This window comes from Tauraco erythrolophus, chromosome 4, assembly GCF_009769465.1.
Source record: "Tauraco erythrolophus isolate bTauEry1 chromosome 4, bTauEry1.pri, whole genome shotgun sequence".
Classification (NCBI taxonomy): domain Eukaryota; kingdom Metazoa; phylum Chordata; class Aves; order Musophagiformes; family Musophagidae; genus Tauraco; species Tauraco erythrolophus.
In genome coordinates, this window is record NC_141468.1 from 77,837,901 (window position 1) to 77,856,182 (window position 18,282).

The 18,282-nt window shown below is 39.9% G+C and overlaps 1 protein-coding gene across 2 annotated transcripts in view; it reads left to right on the plus strand.

Annotated features, from left to right (window-relative positions):
- ARFGAP3 (ARF GTPase activating protein 3) overlaps positions 1-17,157 on the plus strand; it is a 40,456-nt gene extending 23,299 nt beyond the window's left edge. For both annotated transcript variants that reach the window (XM_086611236.1, XM_086611235.1), the window contains exons 10-16: positions 399-524; positions 1,088-1,210; positions 8,689-8,826; positions 10,054-10,177; positions 10,990-11,080; positions 15,221-15,342; positions 16,036-17,157. In XM_086611236.1, coding sequence (XP_086467362.1) covers positions 399-524; positions 1,088-1,210; positions 8,689-8,826; positions 10,054-10,177; positions 10,990-11,080; positions 15,221-15,342; positions 16,036-16,053 — 742 coding nt within the window. In that variant the 3' untranslated portion in view covers positions 16,054-17,157. The remainder of the gene's footprint in view (positions 1-398; positions 525-1,087; positions 1,211-8,688; positions 8,827-10,053; positions 10,178-10,989; positions 11,081-15,220; positions 15,343-16,035) is intronic.
- The last annotated feature ends 1,125 nt before the right edge of the window (positions 17,158-18,282 follow it).

Genomic DNA, 18,282 nt, shown 5'->3' on the forward strand with positions numbered 1-18,282 from the left:
GTATCGTGAATGCCACAGTACTGTAGTACATCAGAGTTGGGTAATTTTGACAATTTTTTGGTGTCACATGGAACAGGGACTTGTGGAAAAAAGACTTTTTCATGTTGGTTTCGTGGCGATGCCAGACTGTCTCTTGAACTTTAGCAGTAGCACATTTCACATTCGTTTTGAAGAACACTATCTGCTGATACACAGGCTGGGGTACTGTTTAGGCAGTCTTCTTCACAGACTTTCTCCCATCCTTGCAGTTGGAATTTAATAATGAATATTTTCAGTAAACACAGACCATACGAAATACAGTGCTACAACATATATTGTTAATTTTCTATCGACATTATTGGGTTAGGCGTTTAGTGTAGCATTTTGCAGTTATGTGTTCACTGTATTTTTTTTTTTAGTGTATCATCTTTACGGTTGGCCTACAGAGATCTTGATATTAAAACAAAAGAAGAAAAGTTAAATCTATCTGGTAAGACAAAAAATGAATTGGAGAGACTTGGCATAGGATTTGGCAGCAACAGAAGGTATGTGAAGTTCTATAAATTGTCTGGCATACTCTCTGGCTTTATGCAGTTATCCTTCGTTTACTTAGGAAATGAAAACATATACTGAAGTGTGTTATGGAAACTTAAACAATATTGTCAAAGAATCTACTGTTTGTTAGGGGGAAGGGGCAGGATTGCTTCTGATAGGTTTAAGTTTTAACCTGCCAGACAGGTGCTAACCTAAATTGTAGGATGTCTGCAGAGTGTTTGCCTTCATTAGCTTACTGTGAGGATCCTAGGCAGGATGTTTCCAGGGAACAGCACCAACCTAAGTATGGTCTATGCAATTCAGAAAAAGTCACGTTGCTGTGTTTTCCAGTTTTTGAAATGGTCTGTGTGTTTAGAAGTCCTGTCACTACTTGAGAGAACTACAGTTGAGTTTTCCAGGGCTTTTTTTTTTTTTTTTAATTCCTCCTTTCTTTGTAAATGTTTGTATAGCTTGGGCTTTATCAGCAAACTTCAGAAACTAGATTTGGGCTTTCATTTCATTTGTGTGTGAGCTTTGTCATCTCTTTACCTGCTTATTTTCTTCCTGTCTCCAGTGGCATTTCTCACTCAGTCACCTCAGATATGCAAACAATAGAGCAGGAAACACCTGCAATTGCGAAGCCGAAGAAAAGGTACACCGATGATGCAGAAGACTCATATTTCTCTTCTAGTTCAAGGTAATGTATAAACTTTGTATTTTGAGTGGGGGCAGAAGTATGTGCAAGTTACATATTCAAATACACACAATATATTTTGAACTTAAGATCAAAACAGAAGACCATGGGCACGTCTACGCACGTGGCATATTTTCAGGGAACACCTGAATCAGAAGGTTGTGAAGTAATTGGTAATTATCCTTGGTGCTGTCTCTAGGCATATCAAGGATAAGAGGGTCATTAGGGGCAGTCAACATGGCTTCACTAAGGGGAAGTCGTGCCTGACAAACCTGCTAGCCTTTTATGAGGACATCACCCAGTGGGTGGATGATGGTAGAGCAGTGGATGTGGTCTATCTTGACTTCAGTAAAGCATTTGACACAGTCTCCCACGGCATCCTCACAGCCAAACTGAGGTGGTCTGGATGATCGGATAGTGAGGTGGATTGTGAACTGGCTGAAGGATAGAAGCCAGAGAGTAGTGGTCAATGGGACAGAATCCAGTTGGAGGCCTGTATCCAGTGGAGTCTCTCAAGGGTCGGTACTGGGACCTGTATTGTTTAACATATTCATCAATGACTTGGATGAGGGGATAGAGTGCATGGTCAGCAAGTTTGCTGATGACACTAAACTGGGAGGAGTGGCTGACACACCTGAAGGCTGTGCTGCCATTCAGAGAGACCTGGACAGGCTGGAGAGTTGGGCGGGGAGAAATTTAATTAAATACAACAAGGGCAAGTGTAGAGTCTTGCATTTGGGTAAGAACAACCCCATGTACCAGTACAAGTTGGGGACTGAACTGTTGGGGAGCAGCACAGAGGAAAGGGACCTGGGGGTCCTGGTGGACAGCAGGATGACCATGAGCCAGCAATGTGCCCTTGTGGCCAAGAAGGCCAATGGCATCCTGGGGTGTATTAGAAGGGGTGTGGTTAGTAGGTCAAGGAGGTTCTCCTCCCCCTCTACTCTGCCCTGGTGAGGCCGCATCTGGAATATTGTGTCCAATTCGGGGTCCCTCAGTTCAAGAAGGACAAGGAACTGCTTGAGAGAGTCCAGCGCAGGGCAACAAAGATGATTAAGGGAGTGGAGCATCTCCCTTCTGAGGAAAGGCTGAGGGAACTGGGTCTCCTTAGCTTGGAGAAGAGGTGACTGAGGGGGGACCTCATTCATGTTTATCAATATGTAAAGGGTGACTGTCATGAGGATGGAGCCAGGCTCTTCTCACTGGCATCCAATGATAGGACAAGGGGAAATGGATATAAGCTGGAACATAGGAGGTTCTGCTGAAACATGAGAAAGAACTTCTTCCCAGTAAGGGTAGCAGAACACTGGAACAGGCTGCCCAGAGAGGTTGTGGAGTCTCCTAAGCTGACAGAGAGCTTATGGGTCAAGATTAGAGGATGGGGACGGATAGGGGATGTTACGGTAGGGTTCTGTTACAGGCCTCCTGGCCAGGAGGACAGAGCAGATGAGGCGCTTTATAGCCAGATAGGAGCAGCCTCGCGGTCACAAGCCCTGGTCCTCATGGGGGACTTCAACCACCCTGACATCTGTTGGAGAGACAATACGGCAGGGCACAGACAGTCCAGGAGGTTCCTGGAATGCGTGGATGACAACTACCTCCTGCAGGTGATAGAGGAGCCGACAAGGAGGGGTGCCATGCTCGACCTTGTGCTCACCAACAGGGAGGGACTGGTGGGTGATGTGAAACTTAAGGACAGCCTTGGCTGCAGTGACCACGACACGGTGGAGTTCAAGATCCATGGGGCAGCAAGGAAACCATTCAGCAAACTCTGTACCCTAGACTTCAAGAAGGCGGACTTCGGCCTCTTCAAGGACTTGATGGGCAAAGTGCCGTGGGAGGCGGCCCTGGAGGGACGAGGGGCCCAGGAAAGTTGGTCCACATTCAAGGAGCACCTCCTCCAAGCTCAGCAGAGGTGCATCCCGATGAAGAACAAGTCGGGCAAAATGACCAGGAGGCCTGCGTGGATGAGCAAGGAGCTCCTGGACCAACTGAAAATGAAGAGGTTAGCCTACAGAGGGTGGAAGCGGAGACAGATAGCCTGGGAGGAATACAGAGAAGCTGTACGAGTGACCAGGGATGAAGTGAGGAAGGCTAAAGCCCTGAAGGAATTGAATTTGGCAAGGGATATAAAAAGCAATAAGAAAAGCTTCTATAGGTATGTAGGGGACAAAAGGAAGTCCAAGGAGAACGTAGGCCCCCTCCGGAAGGATACTGGTGCTCTGGTCACCCGGGACATAGAGAAGGCTGAGGTACTCAATGAATTTTTTGCCTCAGTCTTCACTGATAAAGCCTCTTGTCTTACCACCCAAGCTGTGGAAAGAACTAGCAGGGACTGTAAGGATGAACCACCGCCAACTGTACTTGAAGAGCAGGTTCGGGAACATCTGAGGAACTTGAAGGTGCACAAGTCCATGGGACCTGATGAGATCTATCCGCGGGTCCTGAAGGAACTGGCGGATGAAGTTGCCAAGCCACTGGCCATTGTATTTGAGAAGTCGTGGCGGTCTGGCGAGGTCCCCGATGACTGGAAGAGAGGGAACATAACCCCCATTTTTAAAAAGGGGAACAAGGAGGACCCGGGCAACTACAGGCCGGTCAGCCTCACCTCTGTGCCTGGCAAGGTCATGGAGCAGATTCTCCTGGGAACCATGCTAAGGCACATGGAGAGCAAGGAGGTGGTGGGTGACAGCCAACATGGCTTCACCAAAGGCAGATCGTGCCTGACCAACTTGGTGGCCTTTTATGATGGGGTGACAACATCGGTGGACAAGGGTCGACCAACGGATGTCATCTACCTGGACTTGTGCAAAGCTTTTGACACTGTCCCGCACGACATTCTTCTCTCTAAACTAGAGAGGCATGGGTTTGATGGATGGACCAGTCGGTGGATAAGGAATTGGCTCAATGGCCGTACTCAGAGAGTAGTGGTCAACGGCTCGATGTCCATGTGGAGACCGGTCACGAGTGGAGTCCCTCAGGGGTCCGTGTTGGGCCCGGCCCTCTTCAACATCTTTGTCGGTGACGTGGACAGTGGCATGGAGTGCACCCTCAGCAAGTTCGCCGATGACACCAAGCTGTGTGGTGCCGTTGACACGCTGGAAGGGAGGGATGCCATCCAGAGGGACCTCGACAGGCTGGAGAGGTGGGCCCGTACCAACCTCATGAAGTTTAACCAGGCCAAGTGCAAGGTCCTACATCTGGGTCATGGCAATCCCAGGCACAAATACAGACTGGGTGGAGAATGGATCGTGAGCAGCCCTGAGGAGAAGGACTTGGGAGTACTGGTGGACGAGAAGCTCAATATGAGCCGGCAATGTGCTCTTGCGGCCCAGAAGGCCAACCGCGTCCTGGGCTGCATCAAGAGGAGCGTGGCCAGCAGGTCGAGGGAGGTGATTCTCCCCCTCTACTCTGCCCTCATGAGACCTCACTTGGAGTATTGCGTCCAGTTCTGGAGTCCCCAACATAAGAAGGACATGGACCAGTTGGAGAGGGTCCAGAGGAGGGCCACGAAGATGATAAGAGGGCTGGAGCACCTTTCCTATGAGGACAGGCTGAAAGAGTTGGGGCTGTTCAGCCTGGAGAAGAGGAGGCTCCGGGGTGACCTTATAGCGGTCTTCCAGTACCTCAAGGGGGCCTACAAGAAAGATGGGGAGAGGCTGTTCAGGAGGGCCAGTTGTGATAGGACAAGGGGTAATGGTTTTAAAATAAAGGGAGGTAGATTCAGGTTGGATATTAGGAAAAAATTTTTTACCATGAGAGTTGTAGAACACTGGAACAGGTTGCCCAGAGAGGTGGTGGATGCTCCATCCCTGGAGAAGTTCAAGGCCCGGTTGGATGAGGCCCTGAGCAACCTGATCTAGTTGGAGATATCCCTGTTCCTTGCAGGGGGGTTGGACTAGATGACCTTTGAAGGTCCCTTCCAGCCCTAACGATTCTATGATGATTCTATGATTCCTTCTCTGGAGATGTTCCAAACCCGCCTGGACGCGTTCTTGTGTGATCTGATCTAGGTGGTCCTGCTCCGGCAGGGGGATTGGACTAGATGATCCTTTGAGGTCCCTTCCAATCCCTAACATTCTGTGATTCTGTGTAATTGACCTTACCTCGATGACAGATGTATTTACAAAGAGTAGTTACTTTCTCTGAGAAGGAGGTATCTGAATTACATGTTTACAGGTTTTGTCAGGGTCTAGTTGCACAGATAGTTGCCATATAAGCTTTTATTGGCTGTATACTGAATCCAGTGAATTTTTTGTCAGAATGACTTGTGTTCATTCTTTTTTTCCCCTTGCGATACTGTCCTCACCATTCAATTAAAAATTAAACAAGTATCGAAGTCTGATAATAAGATATACTAGTTTCATCACTCTTTGATCTGGATGCATGCCAAATGCAAAAATTTAAATCTTTTTAAGGTATTGTGTGTTGGATGTGTTGTGTAGATATCTGCAGTCTTATCTGATAGACTTCATAGACTTTTATGTATTTGAACATTAAACGTAAGCAAAAGATAATTGACGAATTTTTGATCAGAGCATGAATGCAGTGCAAATTACAAAATACTGCTGTTGGGAGGGAGAAGAAAAATTATTAGCCCTACAGGCAGTAATTGCAATAAACCAGCTGTTTCTGATAGATAGGACTGATAGATAGAAACAGGTGTTGCTTTTCTAAACTGCCTTTATTGGATTGGTGCCGCAGAAATATGAAAAATTGTATCTAGTTACTTGTAGACAGGCAAATAAAAACACAAAGGCTTTTGTGTCATTACTTGGTAGTGTAATCACTAGTGGCAGAAATGCAAATACGATACAGAGTGAACTGGCAGCAGTCTGGTAAAATAAAATGTATCATTTCAGTGCTTCTCTATTTGTTCTTGAATAGAACTGTTACTGCTCTCAAATTACTCATAAGCCTACTGACAGACAAAGGATGAATTATGGAATAGGCTTTTTAATGTGTTTTGGTTCAATAATTAGAAGATAAATTGTGACCTAGCTGTTCCTGGCTCTTGTTCTTCTAGTTATAGGAATAGTAGAACCTGATTGGAGTTGGTATATAGATTCACTCTCTTTAGAGAAAGTTCAAAGTCAGATTGTTGAACTTGGTACAGTTTGTAAGGTGGTTATTAGCCTTTATTCCAAGCTGTGACTTTGAAATATAGGTAAAGTCATTGTGATATTATCTTAGTATATGCCCAAAAGCAAAATAATCATGCTGGATATTAGAGTGCTGATAAGTATCTGTAGATTAAGCAAGCTAAGTGTCTCAAGGTTTAGATATATAATTGAAGCCTCTCAAAATCCTTGGATTTTAATTTTTCTTTTTGTTACAGTTAATGAAATCTTTTAACATAACAATGTAAAATTCTATATTTTATTAAATGTAGTTTTTCTTTCTCTCTCGGCCCTGCCGTAATACTGAAGAAGTATTTTGCAAAGTTATGAAAATCCGAAAAGGAAGGATGGAGAAAAGAAGTCATTTTATTCAAATCAGCTCCTGTAGACCCTGCCCCGTGCTGTGATTTTGATGGCCATTGTGAGACTGGATAGCTTTATACATATAGACACGCCTTGTTTGTTATTTCACACCCAAATGGAGCTTCTAAAGATTGCTGTGGCTTCTTCATGAGGTGGGCAGGAATAACAGTGTTGCTATGTAGTAGCTTCCTTGCAGGTTGTGTACTGTGCTTCTACAATCTGCTACCATAGGAACATATGACATAGACACTGAGAAGTCAGGCCAAAATAAAATTACCCTGTTTGTAGAAAATCATGTAGTGCCTTGCCATGTTTCTAAGCTGCTGTAAGGGAGAGGGGCAGCTGAACGAAGAAATTAGGAAGACCAACTACTTTCAGGTGTTGTACCGCTCTTGTCTGGGAGTTTCTGCCTGCCTTTTATTTATTTTACATGTGATATTGCACTGAAAACAAGGTAGAGGGAGTAAAAAGCCTCATTTAGCAGCAAAAAATATCTTCAAGAAGCTACTGGGTGTAACATTCACCCTGTGGGATGAGATTGTGTAGATAAAGATTGCATTGCAGTGAGTCTTCTTCACTCAGAGTGCTAAATGCACTTCCCTTTGTCTGTCAGAAGAGAAGAGGAGAAACTCCTACTTTTTGTAGTTCATTCCAGATCTGCCCCTGCTATTTTCCATGTGCAGTGGTGGGAGACCTTGCTTCTGAAGCTGTCACATTTCTCACAAACACAATGTCCTAACTATGTATAACACAGACATGGAGAACTTTTTTTTTAAAAGAGTGCTTTTCACAAAATGCAGGTGCAAACTGTATTATCGTGTGCTTGTTCTATTCAGTGATTTCATTCTGCTAGCCTCCTGTTGGTTCAGTCATCTTACTCCTGATCCTGGTCATATCCAAACTTGTAAGAAAGTTTATTTAACCACAAAGGGAAGTTCTTAATCTTTGACATTTTAATAGTTGTGGTTTGTCATTTTGGTGTTGTTTTTTTTTTTTCCAAGTATTTTCCATATATGTTTAGATACATGTAGATAATCAAATGGGAAAACATCAAGATAATGTACTACCGAAACTGACAAGGGTGCTTCTTTATTTTTTTCCTTTCCTTTCTGTTTGTGTTTTCCCTGCAGTTTTGAAATGCAAGAGAAGATTGTCTTACTAAGTTAAGACTCACTTTTCAGAAATATATTCTTTAGCTTTGTTTTATTGAAACATCTCACAAAACTCAGAGGTATTTAATATTTGTATTAAAAAAAATATACAGAACCAGAGACAAGAGCTTTCCTTACTGTTCCGAACTATGTTTGTTGATGCCTCAGAAAATGGGAGTAGATTTCTCTGCTTGCATATCTTAGATACTGACCTGTATGGAACTGTGAGATTAGCCTCTATCAGCCCCTTAGTTAGAAAACTTTGCCCCATGTGGGACCACAGCACAACTGGATGCCATGGGATGGTTGGGTGCTTTTGGATCTCTGGAGTGTTCAAAGTGCCTTGAAAGTCATGGTGGCTTTTTCCATAGCTGGTATCTTAGCATGGAGTGTCAGGGCTTTATGAGCAGACTGCCTTGAAGGGTTGTTTTGGTGTCTTGCTCGCAGGGTCTGTCCTGAAGTTTTCTTAGAGTTCTTTTTAAACCAACCAGGTATCTTGACAATGTTCTTCCCAGTGACCCTAAAGAAGATGTAGTACTTTGAAGTAATGAGAACTTTGCTGGTTTTGGTGGGACCATGTCTTTCAGGCAGTCCGCTGCATATTCATGACCATATCCAATCTAAAGAAAGGCCAGACTTTTCAGTTGGTTAAATATGTGTGTATAAAACCCAAAAATCCATTGGATTCAACTGTACGAAGCTTCTAACCGGTATTATGAAATCCAGATTATTCACTGACAACTGTCATTGTGCTGAAAACTTACTTGCTAGTGAACACTTATAGCAATGTTTATCTAACAATATAAAGTTCCCACTTTTTCAATATTTTTTTTTTCTTTTATTTTAGGTACTATGATTCTTCAGATTTGAGGAGCAGCACTTTCTCTAAATGGGATGACAATTCAGATTCTTTGTGGAAGAAAGAAAATAATAGTAGAGATGTTGATATAGTGTTAACTTCAAAAAGTCCAGGATTTTCAGACAGGTATACCAAGAAAACCTGATTTTTGTACAGAAAGCCCAAGCTTGTTAATATGGTTTGAGTACTGGTCATAGTAGTGGGGTTTTTTTTGTAAGTCTAGAGGGAGGATTTGGCCCTAACATTCACCAGCAGTCAAGAGACTTCCTGGCTGAGTTTCTTTTGTGAGCTGAATTTCCTGTTTACATTTGAAACACTGTTGGTTTTGCTTAGTGCTGTACAATGTGTGTAATTTCCAAAGCGTTTCAGCAAAAAAAAGAAGTAGACAAAAGATTTGGAGAGAAACTCCAAATATTTGCACTGCTCTGAGAACATACTTGCTTTTCTTGCTTTGTTTATTGCCTAATGAACCGAACAGAACCCAGTTACCAAACGAATGAAACTGTAGGGTACTCAGCTTTTAGGAGGAAGGTATTGAAGATACTTGCAAACAGCAGGTCTAATTGTGGTGATGATAAAAAATTAATGTATTTCTTCTTTGACAACTCTGTTTTTATTTTTGTAATCAAGTGCAAAATGTAAGAAAGTGGGGGTTTGTGTGCTTGGTTGGTATTTTCTGCTTCTGTTCTTCTTACTTAAAACTGTATTTTTCATTTACCTGTAAAATGCAGTTTGTACGCTCAAGTACAACTTTTTTTTTAACACAAGCATATTCTGTTGTTTCCTAAAGAGTGGATCAGTGATGTATATTACACAAAATAGGGGTTCATGTCCATAATGCTATTACTTCCTTATTTCAGTACATGTACTTTTAAAAAAAAAAAAAAAGAAAAAAAAAAAGGCAATTATTGAGTACGTATGTTTGAGGTGGAAGGCAGTGACAATTCAAAGGATGTTGAACCTTTTTGTACTATTATTTTTAAATCTAAATTTCACTGACATGGTATGTTGTTTTTTTTGAGGTTTTGTAGAAATTTTCTGTCCTTGACATAATTTTGTCTTGCTTTTTAAATGAACTCTGAAAATAAAGATACAAGATTAAAGAATTTGAAATAATCTATGTTCACCATCTTGTAAAACTGTCACTGAAATTTTATTTGCTGCTATATCAACTTTGTTATCTGAATTTCTTTATCCTGGGTTGACACTGATTTATTTTTTATCAACAAAAAATCACTATTATAATTTTGGGCTTCACAAAGCAAAGATGATAGTGCTTCTTGTTTGATTTATTTCAGTCTTCTGTGATGAAAATAAAAGTTACGCTCACTAATGCAGTTATTTTTCTTTTAGGCCTGCATCTCGTCGTAAGCCTGAATATGAACCATCTTCAAACACAGATGAGGCACAAAAAAAATTTGGCAATGTAAAAGCAATTTCATCAGACATGTATTTTGGAAGGCAAGATCATGCTGATGTAAGTCGAAAGCGGTGATAAATATTTTTGAATGCTAAATTATTCTTCTACGTAAACATGGTGTTCTTGTATAAAGAGGAGGCAATAAATAGTTAAAATTGGTAGAATTAGTAAACTTACAGAATTACATCCGCTTGAATATTTGATAGAAACGTAAAGGTCTCTGATAACTCTGATAGTTTAGTATTTCCTTTTAAGGAGTTGCAGCTGCAAGTGGGATTTCTAGTGCAATCTAGAAATAAAGACCAGATTAATATTATATTACATTTTGGAGGCGAGGGATCGTTTTTAAAAAAACTATTTTTAATCAAAAATTAACAATGTAAAGAGTAATGTAAAAAATTGTGTTCAATGTATTACCATTCCTAGGGAACTCAGAAAAAGTTGAATTATAAGCATCATGTGATTATTAGCATCATGCTAACGGCAGTGCTTTTTCCTTATCCTACCCAGTCACTGCAGTTCACGTTTTTGAGTTGTTGTTTTTAAGGGTTGTGTAGTTTATTCTCCTCTGCCTTTTCAGCAATCCCCTTTTTTAGGGTAGCTAACAGTGAGTAAGCCTCTTGGTGTTTCAATGGTAAATGTCGCTTTTTCATCAACTCAGAAATGAGTTGAGATGATGACATACTCACACCGTGTAAGTCATCAAAACTATGAAATGGGAACAGCTTTCAGAACGGTCAACTTCAGCTGGATTTCTATATTCTAAAACTGTATCTATGGGTGAAGATCGTCATCATTAATTATCTGGCAGGACCTCAAAAGATGACAGCATACTGCTACAATACTTTTTCTTCTCAATTCTTTCCTAGTATGAAGCAAGGGCTCGACTAGAAAGACTTTCTGGAAGCTCCTCTATAAGTTCAGCTGACTTGTTTGAAGATCAGAAAAAACAACCAGCAGGTACGTATTGAACAAAGTGAGAAACTGTAGCATGCAGCAGGAAATGCTCCAGTACTCTGCTACTAGTTCCACTAGCAGCTAGCTGTCACTCTGTTCTGCAAGAAGTGTGCAAAGTGTAGTAAGCATAATTATTGCTTGTAGGTCAAACAAGCATAACAGGTGTAGTCATTATTTAAAACAACAAAAAAAAAATCAAGTTCTGTATTTTCAGTTGAGTATGTTCAATGCTTTATACTGCATTTTTGATGTGACTCGTTGCAAATGATAGACTGACTATATTGTAAATAATTTTTATCAAAAGAAAAACTGTAATATTTTATGATAAAAACAAATGAGACAACACCTAAATTGACTATCGGGTAGATTTTTTTTAAAGTTACTGTAAGTAACATATATGTGAAAATGGCTATCATAATAAGATTGAATCTAAGAGGAATCATTAATAAAATGTTAGTGGGCTTGAAATTCCTGTGTAATCTGTTGCATGGCATATCCATTCATTGGGATATCTCTTCTGACACTGGTCTTGCCAAATTATTAAGGAAATTTAGCGATTGGTTTGTCTGTTTAAAAGATTTGTTGGAACACCTTGCACTGGAGAGTATCATTCATCAAATTAGAAAGGAAGAAGTATTAGATTAGATTGACTGAAAAGTAGCCCCTTAGGCTATTGAAAATCTCTCTTGTTTTCTTTCCAACATGCTTTTTGGATAGTGCAGTAATGTGAAATAGAAAAGGTAAGAAATACTGGAATAGTTTATTGACCTGATCAGTTTTATTTCGTAACTTGTTAAAAAATAGATAAAAAGAATTATTGAAGAACTCGAAATCTGTGAGTAATTATAGAAATAGACTGGAAAAGCAAACAGTATGCAGCATCTGATTTTACTTTGGAAAAGTTGGAAGAAAAAAAAGCCATGTGACTGTTCAGTTTTGATCCCCTGAAAGCAAGTTTTGAATACGCTGGCTTGTAGAGAAATAGCTCCTGTTACCAGTTACTTAAGCTGGATTTTAGTCAACTGAAATGTTAAAAAAAAAGTTAAGGAGGGGGGGAGACATACAGCAGAAATCACAGTAAGTTACTTTAGCCACTTTGAAGAATATCTGCAACATGGTGCCATACTTGTGATTAAAAAAGGTGATGGGAATGCAAGCAAAGAAATAGCGTTTCTTTCTGAATTTGTAAATGATAATGTTCTCAATAATATATGGGATTGTGGTAACAAATATTACTGTGTTATCTAGTTAGTGTTGAATAGTACTTTATTCGTCCTTTTTCTTCTAGTTTTCTTGCATATAAATTATTTTATGTGGAATTATTTTTTCCTTTTAATTTGTGTGATATGTGGGGTTTTTACACAGTAATGAATAAGAGAATGAGCTAGGAAAAGGTAAATATAAGCGAAAGATGGGGCAAATTGTGTGAGGGAGAGATCTCTGTATGTATGTATATGAATGTGCCTTTCTATGTACACATACATACATATATGTAATAAAATTCTCACCATGTTCTGAATAAGGGTACTTACAGGCAATTACATAATGTTTACTGTGTGTATGTGAATTGTGCACACATGTTTATTCATGATTGACCACTCGGAAAGGTTCTTGGGGCTTGTGGGGGAATGCGGAGGTTCCTAATGGGGGAATGAAAAATACCTGCCTGCAACTTGAGGTTAGTTACTCTCTGTGACTGGCATGTTGCCCAACAGTAAATGTAAAGTTATATTACAAAGACTAAACTTCTGCTGAATTTTGTGGGTTGTTGACTGCTCTAAAATGAGGAAAAAACATACCAGGAATTAATAGTTTGTATATTAAAATTCATACTGTATTCAGTCTGCAGAATCTGCCTTTCTTGCATGTTTTTCTGTTACACACCTCACCTCAAAGACTATCTTTTGACAATGGCCCTTCTTGGAGAAATTTTACTGCACTGATAACTTGTCTAGTGTTGAATTATTGCCAAGGCCATCATTAGTTCCATAAAATAAAGGTAATCAGGAGACCAGAGGCGGGCAACAAAAACGCTGCTGTAATTCAGGGGTCCTTGCCAGAATAAAATGTCCTTTGAATCTAAAGTTGTTTTTATAAGCACTGCTGAGATTTTAGGGTAGAACAGTTTGGGGATGCTTGCTTTTGTAGAGAATGCTGTAGGAGCTGTTTATTGAAAAGAGGGGGCTGCAAGAAAGCGCTTTTACTTTGCATTATTTCAGACCTGTTGGTTTTGAAAGATGACGTGTCAGAGGGCTGGCTTGTACATGCTGCTTTTGAAGGGAATGACAAGAAAAGCAGTTGCTCTCCTGTCTTATTTACAAGAAGTTTTTCAGAGAACCCTACATAACCAGAAAAACATGAGAAACTGCTTGTGGCTGAGAAGTGGTTAGGGCGTTTCTCAGGTTATTTATAACTGCAAATTTTATTTCTGTGGCTCTGACCTTAGTAACAAAAATGCTGAAGCATTTGGTAAGTGGAACAGATCATAAGGAAGTCAGAATTGCAGTTCAGAAATAGAGCTGTCTCGGTGACGGTGAATTTTTGAAAATAATCTATAGATAAGTATGCCTGTGCATTGTAGAAACGGCTACTACTAGGTGGCTTTAAGGAGTGGAGTGGGACGCTCTCTGAACGTGACTATGGAGTCAGCCACTTAGATAAATCAAATTACCCACAGCAATGTCTGTCTCAGCCTGCTAATGAGGCGGGTGCCTTAAATTTCCCATGAAAAGAGGAGCCTGCAGGTTCTTGCTCTCCTCTCCTCTTCCTCCCAACAAAAAAGGTAAGAAAAAAAGGAGAAGGAAAGGCTGCCAGTGTGCAGAAATGTCCTGTGTGCAGCTGCTGTCAGGAAGAGTTACAGTTGTGCAGGTTGTGGAGTCTGCGGCTGGACGAGCTTCTCTGAGGTTCAGTAACTGCTCACAAGGTACCGGTTGTGTCCTGACTGGTCATAACTATCAGTTGGCTACACGCCTAAATTAAGTTTACGGATCATAGAATCATTTAGATTGGAAAAAACCTTTAAGATCATCAAGTCCAACCATAAACCTAGCACTGCCAAGTCCCACACTAAACCATGTCCCTAAGCGCCACCTCTACGCATCTTTTAAATACCTCCGGAGATGGTGACTCAACCACTTCCCTGCATAGCCTGTTCCAGTCCATGACAACTATTTTGTTGAAGAAATTTTTCCCAATATCCGATCTAAACCTCCCCTGGCACAACTCAAGGCCATTTCCTCTTGTCCTGTCACTTGTTACTTGGGAGAAGAGACCAACACCCACCTCACTCCAACCTCCTTTCAGGTGGTTGTGAGAAAGGAGAAGGTCTCCCCTGAGCCTCCTTTTCTCCAGGCTAAACAACCCCAGTTCCCTCAGCTGCTCCACATAGGACTTCTTCTCCAGATGTTTCACCAGCCTCAATGCTGCTCCTAGGACACGATGGCAAGTTTGCAGCCTGCATTTTGAAAATGATCTGTTTTGAGATGCTTCCTCTCAGGACCCCCATTTATTCCTAAGATCATTGTTCTGCAGCGCTGTTTTAGTGCCATTTGTGCCTTTTACAGTATCAGGTATTTAGCTTAGTATATTTCCAAGTATTTTGCAATATTAAGGCGTGCCAGTAATGGGGTCATGACATCTATACAGGTTAGTAAAAATATTACCATGTATTAAACATCAGTGAAAGTTTTTTTTTTGTAGCGATTTAGTGTCACGGATCCTGCCGTTGGATCATCTTTAGGGAGAAAAGAATGAATTTGGCTTCGAGCTTTGTAGACCTCTTATGGTAGACAGTAGATCGTTATCTTTTTGCAAGGTAATAACAGCTGCTTAGGATACAAGACAAATAACATTGGAGAAGACTGAAAGCGCAGAATAGATCATACATTATCCAAACATTAATTGCTCAGCTGGGAATATGAAGTGTGGAAGATGACACACTGAGTGGAATTATGAACAACTGAAAAAAAAATAAAAGGAAGATGCACTTAAGAAATTAGAGATCTATGCCTAGTGGTTTTTACAGTGTTGATCAGACATTCGAATTTAGTGCTCGTAGTAGTATATTGTACTTCAGAGGGAAAAAAAAAAGCTGCTTTTAATACAAAATTCTGTTTTCTTTTTGTGTGTGTGTTCTCCTTTTAGGAAGCTACAATATTACAAACGTCTTGCCTTCAGCTCCTGATATAGCTCAGTTTAAACAGGGAGTGAAATCAGTGGCTGGAAAACTTTCTGTACTTGCTAATGGGGTCATGACATCTATACAGGTTAGTAAAAATTTTACCATGTATTAAACCTCAGTTAAAGGGTTTTTTTGTAGGAATTTAGTGTCACAGCTCCTGCTGTGGAATCATCTTTAGGGAGAAAAGAATTAATTTGGTTTCGAGATTTGTAGACCTCTCATGGTAGACAGTAGATCGTTATCTTTTTGAAAATAAACCTGTAGCTGATAGCTCTCCTTCTGCAGAATATCTTTTTTGTCTTTTCCCTTATGTAGTTTCTTTCTTTTCTTACAATTGAAACAAAAATTGCATGGTGGAAGTTATTTACGATCACCTTATTTTTAAAGTGGTAATAGTTCATAACTCAGAATAGAGTAGTTCAGTTGGGAGGGACCTACAGTGATCGTCTAGCCCAACTCTTGTTTTGGCTCTTTAATGGTCTTGACGGTAATACCTTTAATCTCCGTTTGTGCGCAAAATTAAGACATCCTGGTCTCAATAGTGTGAAGCATGTTTTGTGCTCCAGTTAGTTTGCATTTCCTGTATGAGGTCAGTGGGAGCTCTTGGGTGTTTGAAAATCAGACTAATTATTCTGGAGTTTAACGCTAAACTCCAGTTCCTGTAAACACTGGTCAATTTTCTTTAAGAATTAAACTACTGTTTATTTTACAAATGTAGATAAAACTAATTTCTTTAAATGGGAAACATACTCATGTCTCTCTTTTGTTACTTTTCTAGGATCGATATGGTTCATAACATCTTTTGTATCGACATAATTAGGTACACTAAAGAAGGATTTCTCTTCAGCTACGTACAAGTAATCACACTGCTGATTCGAATGAAGGTTGCCTTAAGACTGTTGATGTTTTTACTTGTTCCAGCATATTTGTTTACTTGTGCAGCTTTCTGGCTCAGCCTCTTCTTACTGCTATTTCCACTTTACAGAGCAGAAATGTTGTAGCAACTCGTTACACTGCATATGCTCCCCCTCCCTCCCCTTTGCAGTCTTGTATTTCTTAGTGACCTTATTGTTAGATGCTGGAAGCTTTATTTTATTGTTGTTATTGGCTGTGAGGCAGGAAAGAGAAAGAAGGATGGACGTGTACGTTGGAACGAGGCTTCCTGATAGAAACCTCAGTACAGTTGCATCCTTACTCGCCAGACATAACTCGTCTTCTGACTATCTTACGAGCCGTGGAGAAGAAAACGTAAATCAAGCATATGCTGCAGTGGTGTTTAGTGGACTGTAGCAAAATACAGAATTAAGTTAAACCTGTGCTTACCAGGAAGTAGAAGCTCTTGCAGTCATAAATTGATGTGCATTAAAATGATGAGGAATTAGTGTTTTAAAACAATATTCCTGCTAGAAAATTGTGTGCTTAGATGTGAGGTATAGAAAAGACAAAACACGTGGTATATTGAATAGTGGACTTCATCTTGTCATGGGAACAATCTATTTATTCCTAGTTTTGAAAGTTACAAATAATTGCAATATAGAATCCGTAAGTGCTTTTTAAAAATCTGTATTGTGTACAAATAGAAAAAAAATATTAAAGGGCCTAATACAGTAGTTAATTAAATACTTGTTAAAAATGTTTAGAACAATCTTAGTTTTTTGATAAATTATGAAATACTGAATGAGAAAATAGTGAGGCTGTGTTTTAGACAGTCTAGAATTTATTGCTGATGACATCCTGTATAAATATGATTATGACCTTGAAGAAAAAAACCTCACAACCAAGAATGAGCTCAAGCTAATTCCGTTCTGTAACTTTATTTCTTAACTCAAATTTGTAAACTGCTGATATCTAATAAAAACGATTGATATAAACTCATTTTTTAATTAAATTTCTATGTGCAGACACCAGTCTCCAGGTTTGTAAATACTGCCATCTGTATTCTGTCTATACAATGGTCCGGTAAAATTAGCCTTTAATTTCAATTAGTGAAACTATCTTTCTTATTAAATTGCTATAGTGATTTAGAAATCAGAACACTAAGGCTGGGGTAGAAAATAAGCTACTGTATTGAAATACTGTGTTGCAATACAATTAACATAGTATAGCTGTGTTTGGTTTTTGATTTCGAGCTGCCTCTTATATCTAACCTTCAGTGCTGGTAACTGTCTCTTGTGACTGTTGTGTTTAGATTTATTAATCCAAAGATGATCCTTTTTTTTTTTTTTTTTTTTGAGGGTAGTACAAGATAAGCATTTGTTCTGCTTAACCATAGAGCTTTACAATAAAAGACTTGCTTTGTTTTCTCCTTTCCCGCCCTATAGAGATGATTTTCCTAATACAACAAGAAAAGGTACTGGTCAGGGCTGGCTTTGGTTTTCTCTAATTACAGGTAATGATTCTCAGTTTTCAAACTCTTTCCAGTTACGTGTACACACAGTAGTAAATTTATTACAAATAATAAGTGGTCTGATTTTCAGAGTTGCAATATACTGACAGCATCCAGTGACTTGCAGAAGACCTGCCCCTCTTACAACTGGGCTCCATATTTAGACATTTGTGTATGGATGCAGTTGTTTAAATTAAGACAGTGAAGTAACACAAAATGTAGTTCTCTCCTCTCCCGTGGTTTCTCTTATGTAAGAATGTACGTGAGATCACCTACACTGAAATAATTGTGTGCATTTTTTATGCATCATTGCAATAGAGAACTACTCAGATGGAAAAATATGAAAAATCAGTGTTTTCGGTACAAAATAAGAAGAAATTCTAGGAGGAAACAACTATAGGGTTATCTTAAATGCCATAAAACATGTGCATAAACTTTCTCCTCTTTGCAATCTGAAGATTACATCACAAAGTTCTCTTACAGGTGAATGACACTGCAGTATGTTCAGGAATATTGTGCAGTTCAACATAAATTGGATTTGTTGTTGCAGATTCATTATGGCAGCCTGCGTACTGCTTATATGTTCTCTTGACATAATAGCTGGATGAATCCTCTTGCTCCCCAATACCCCTATATCTG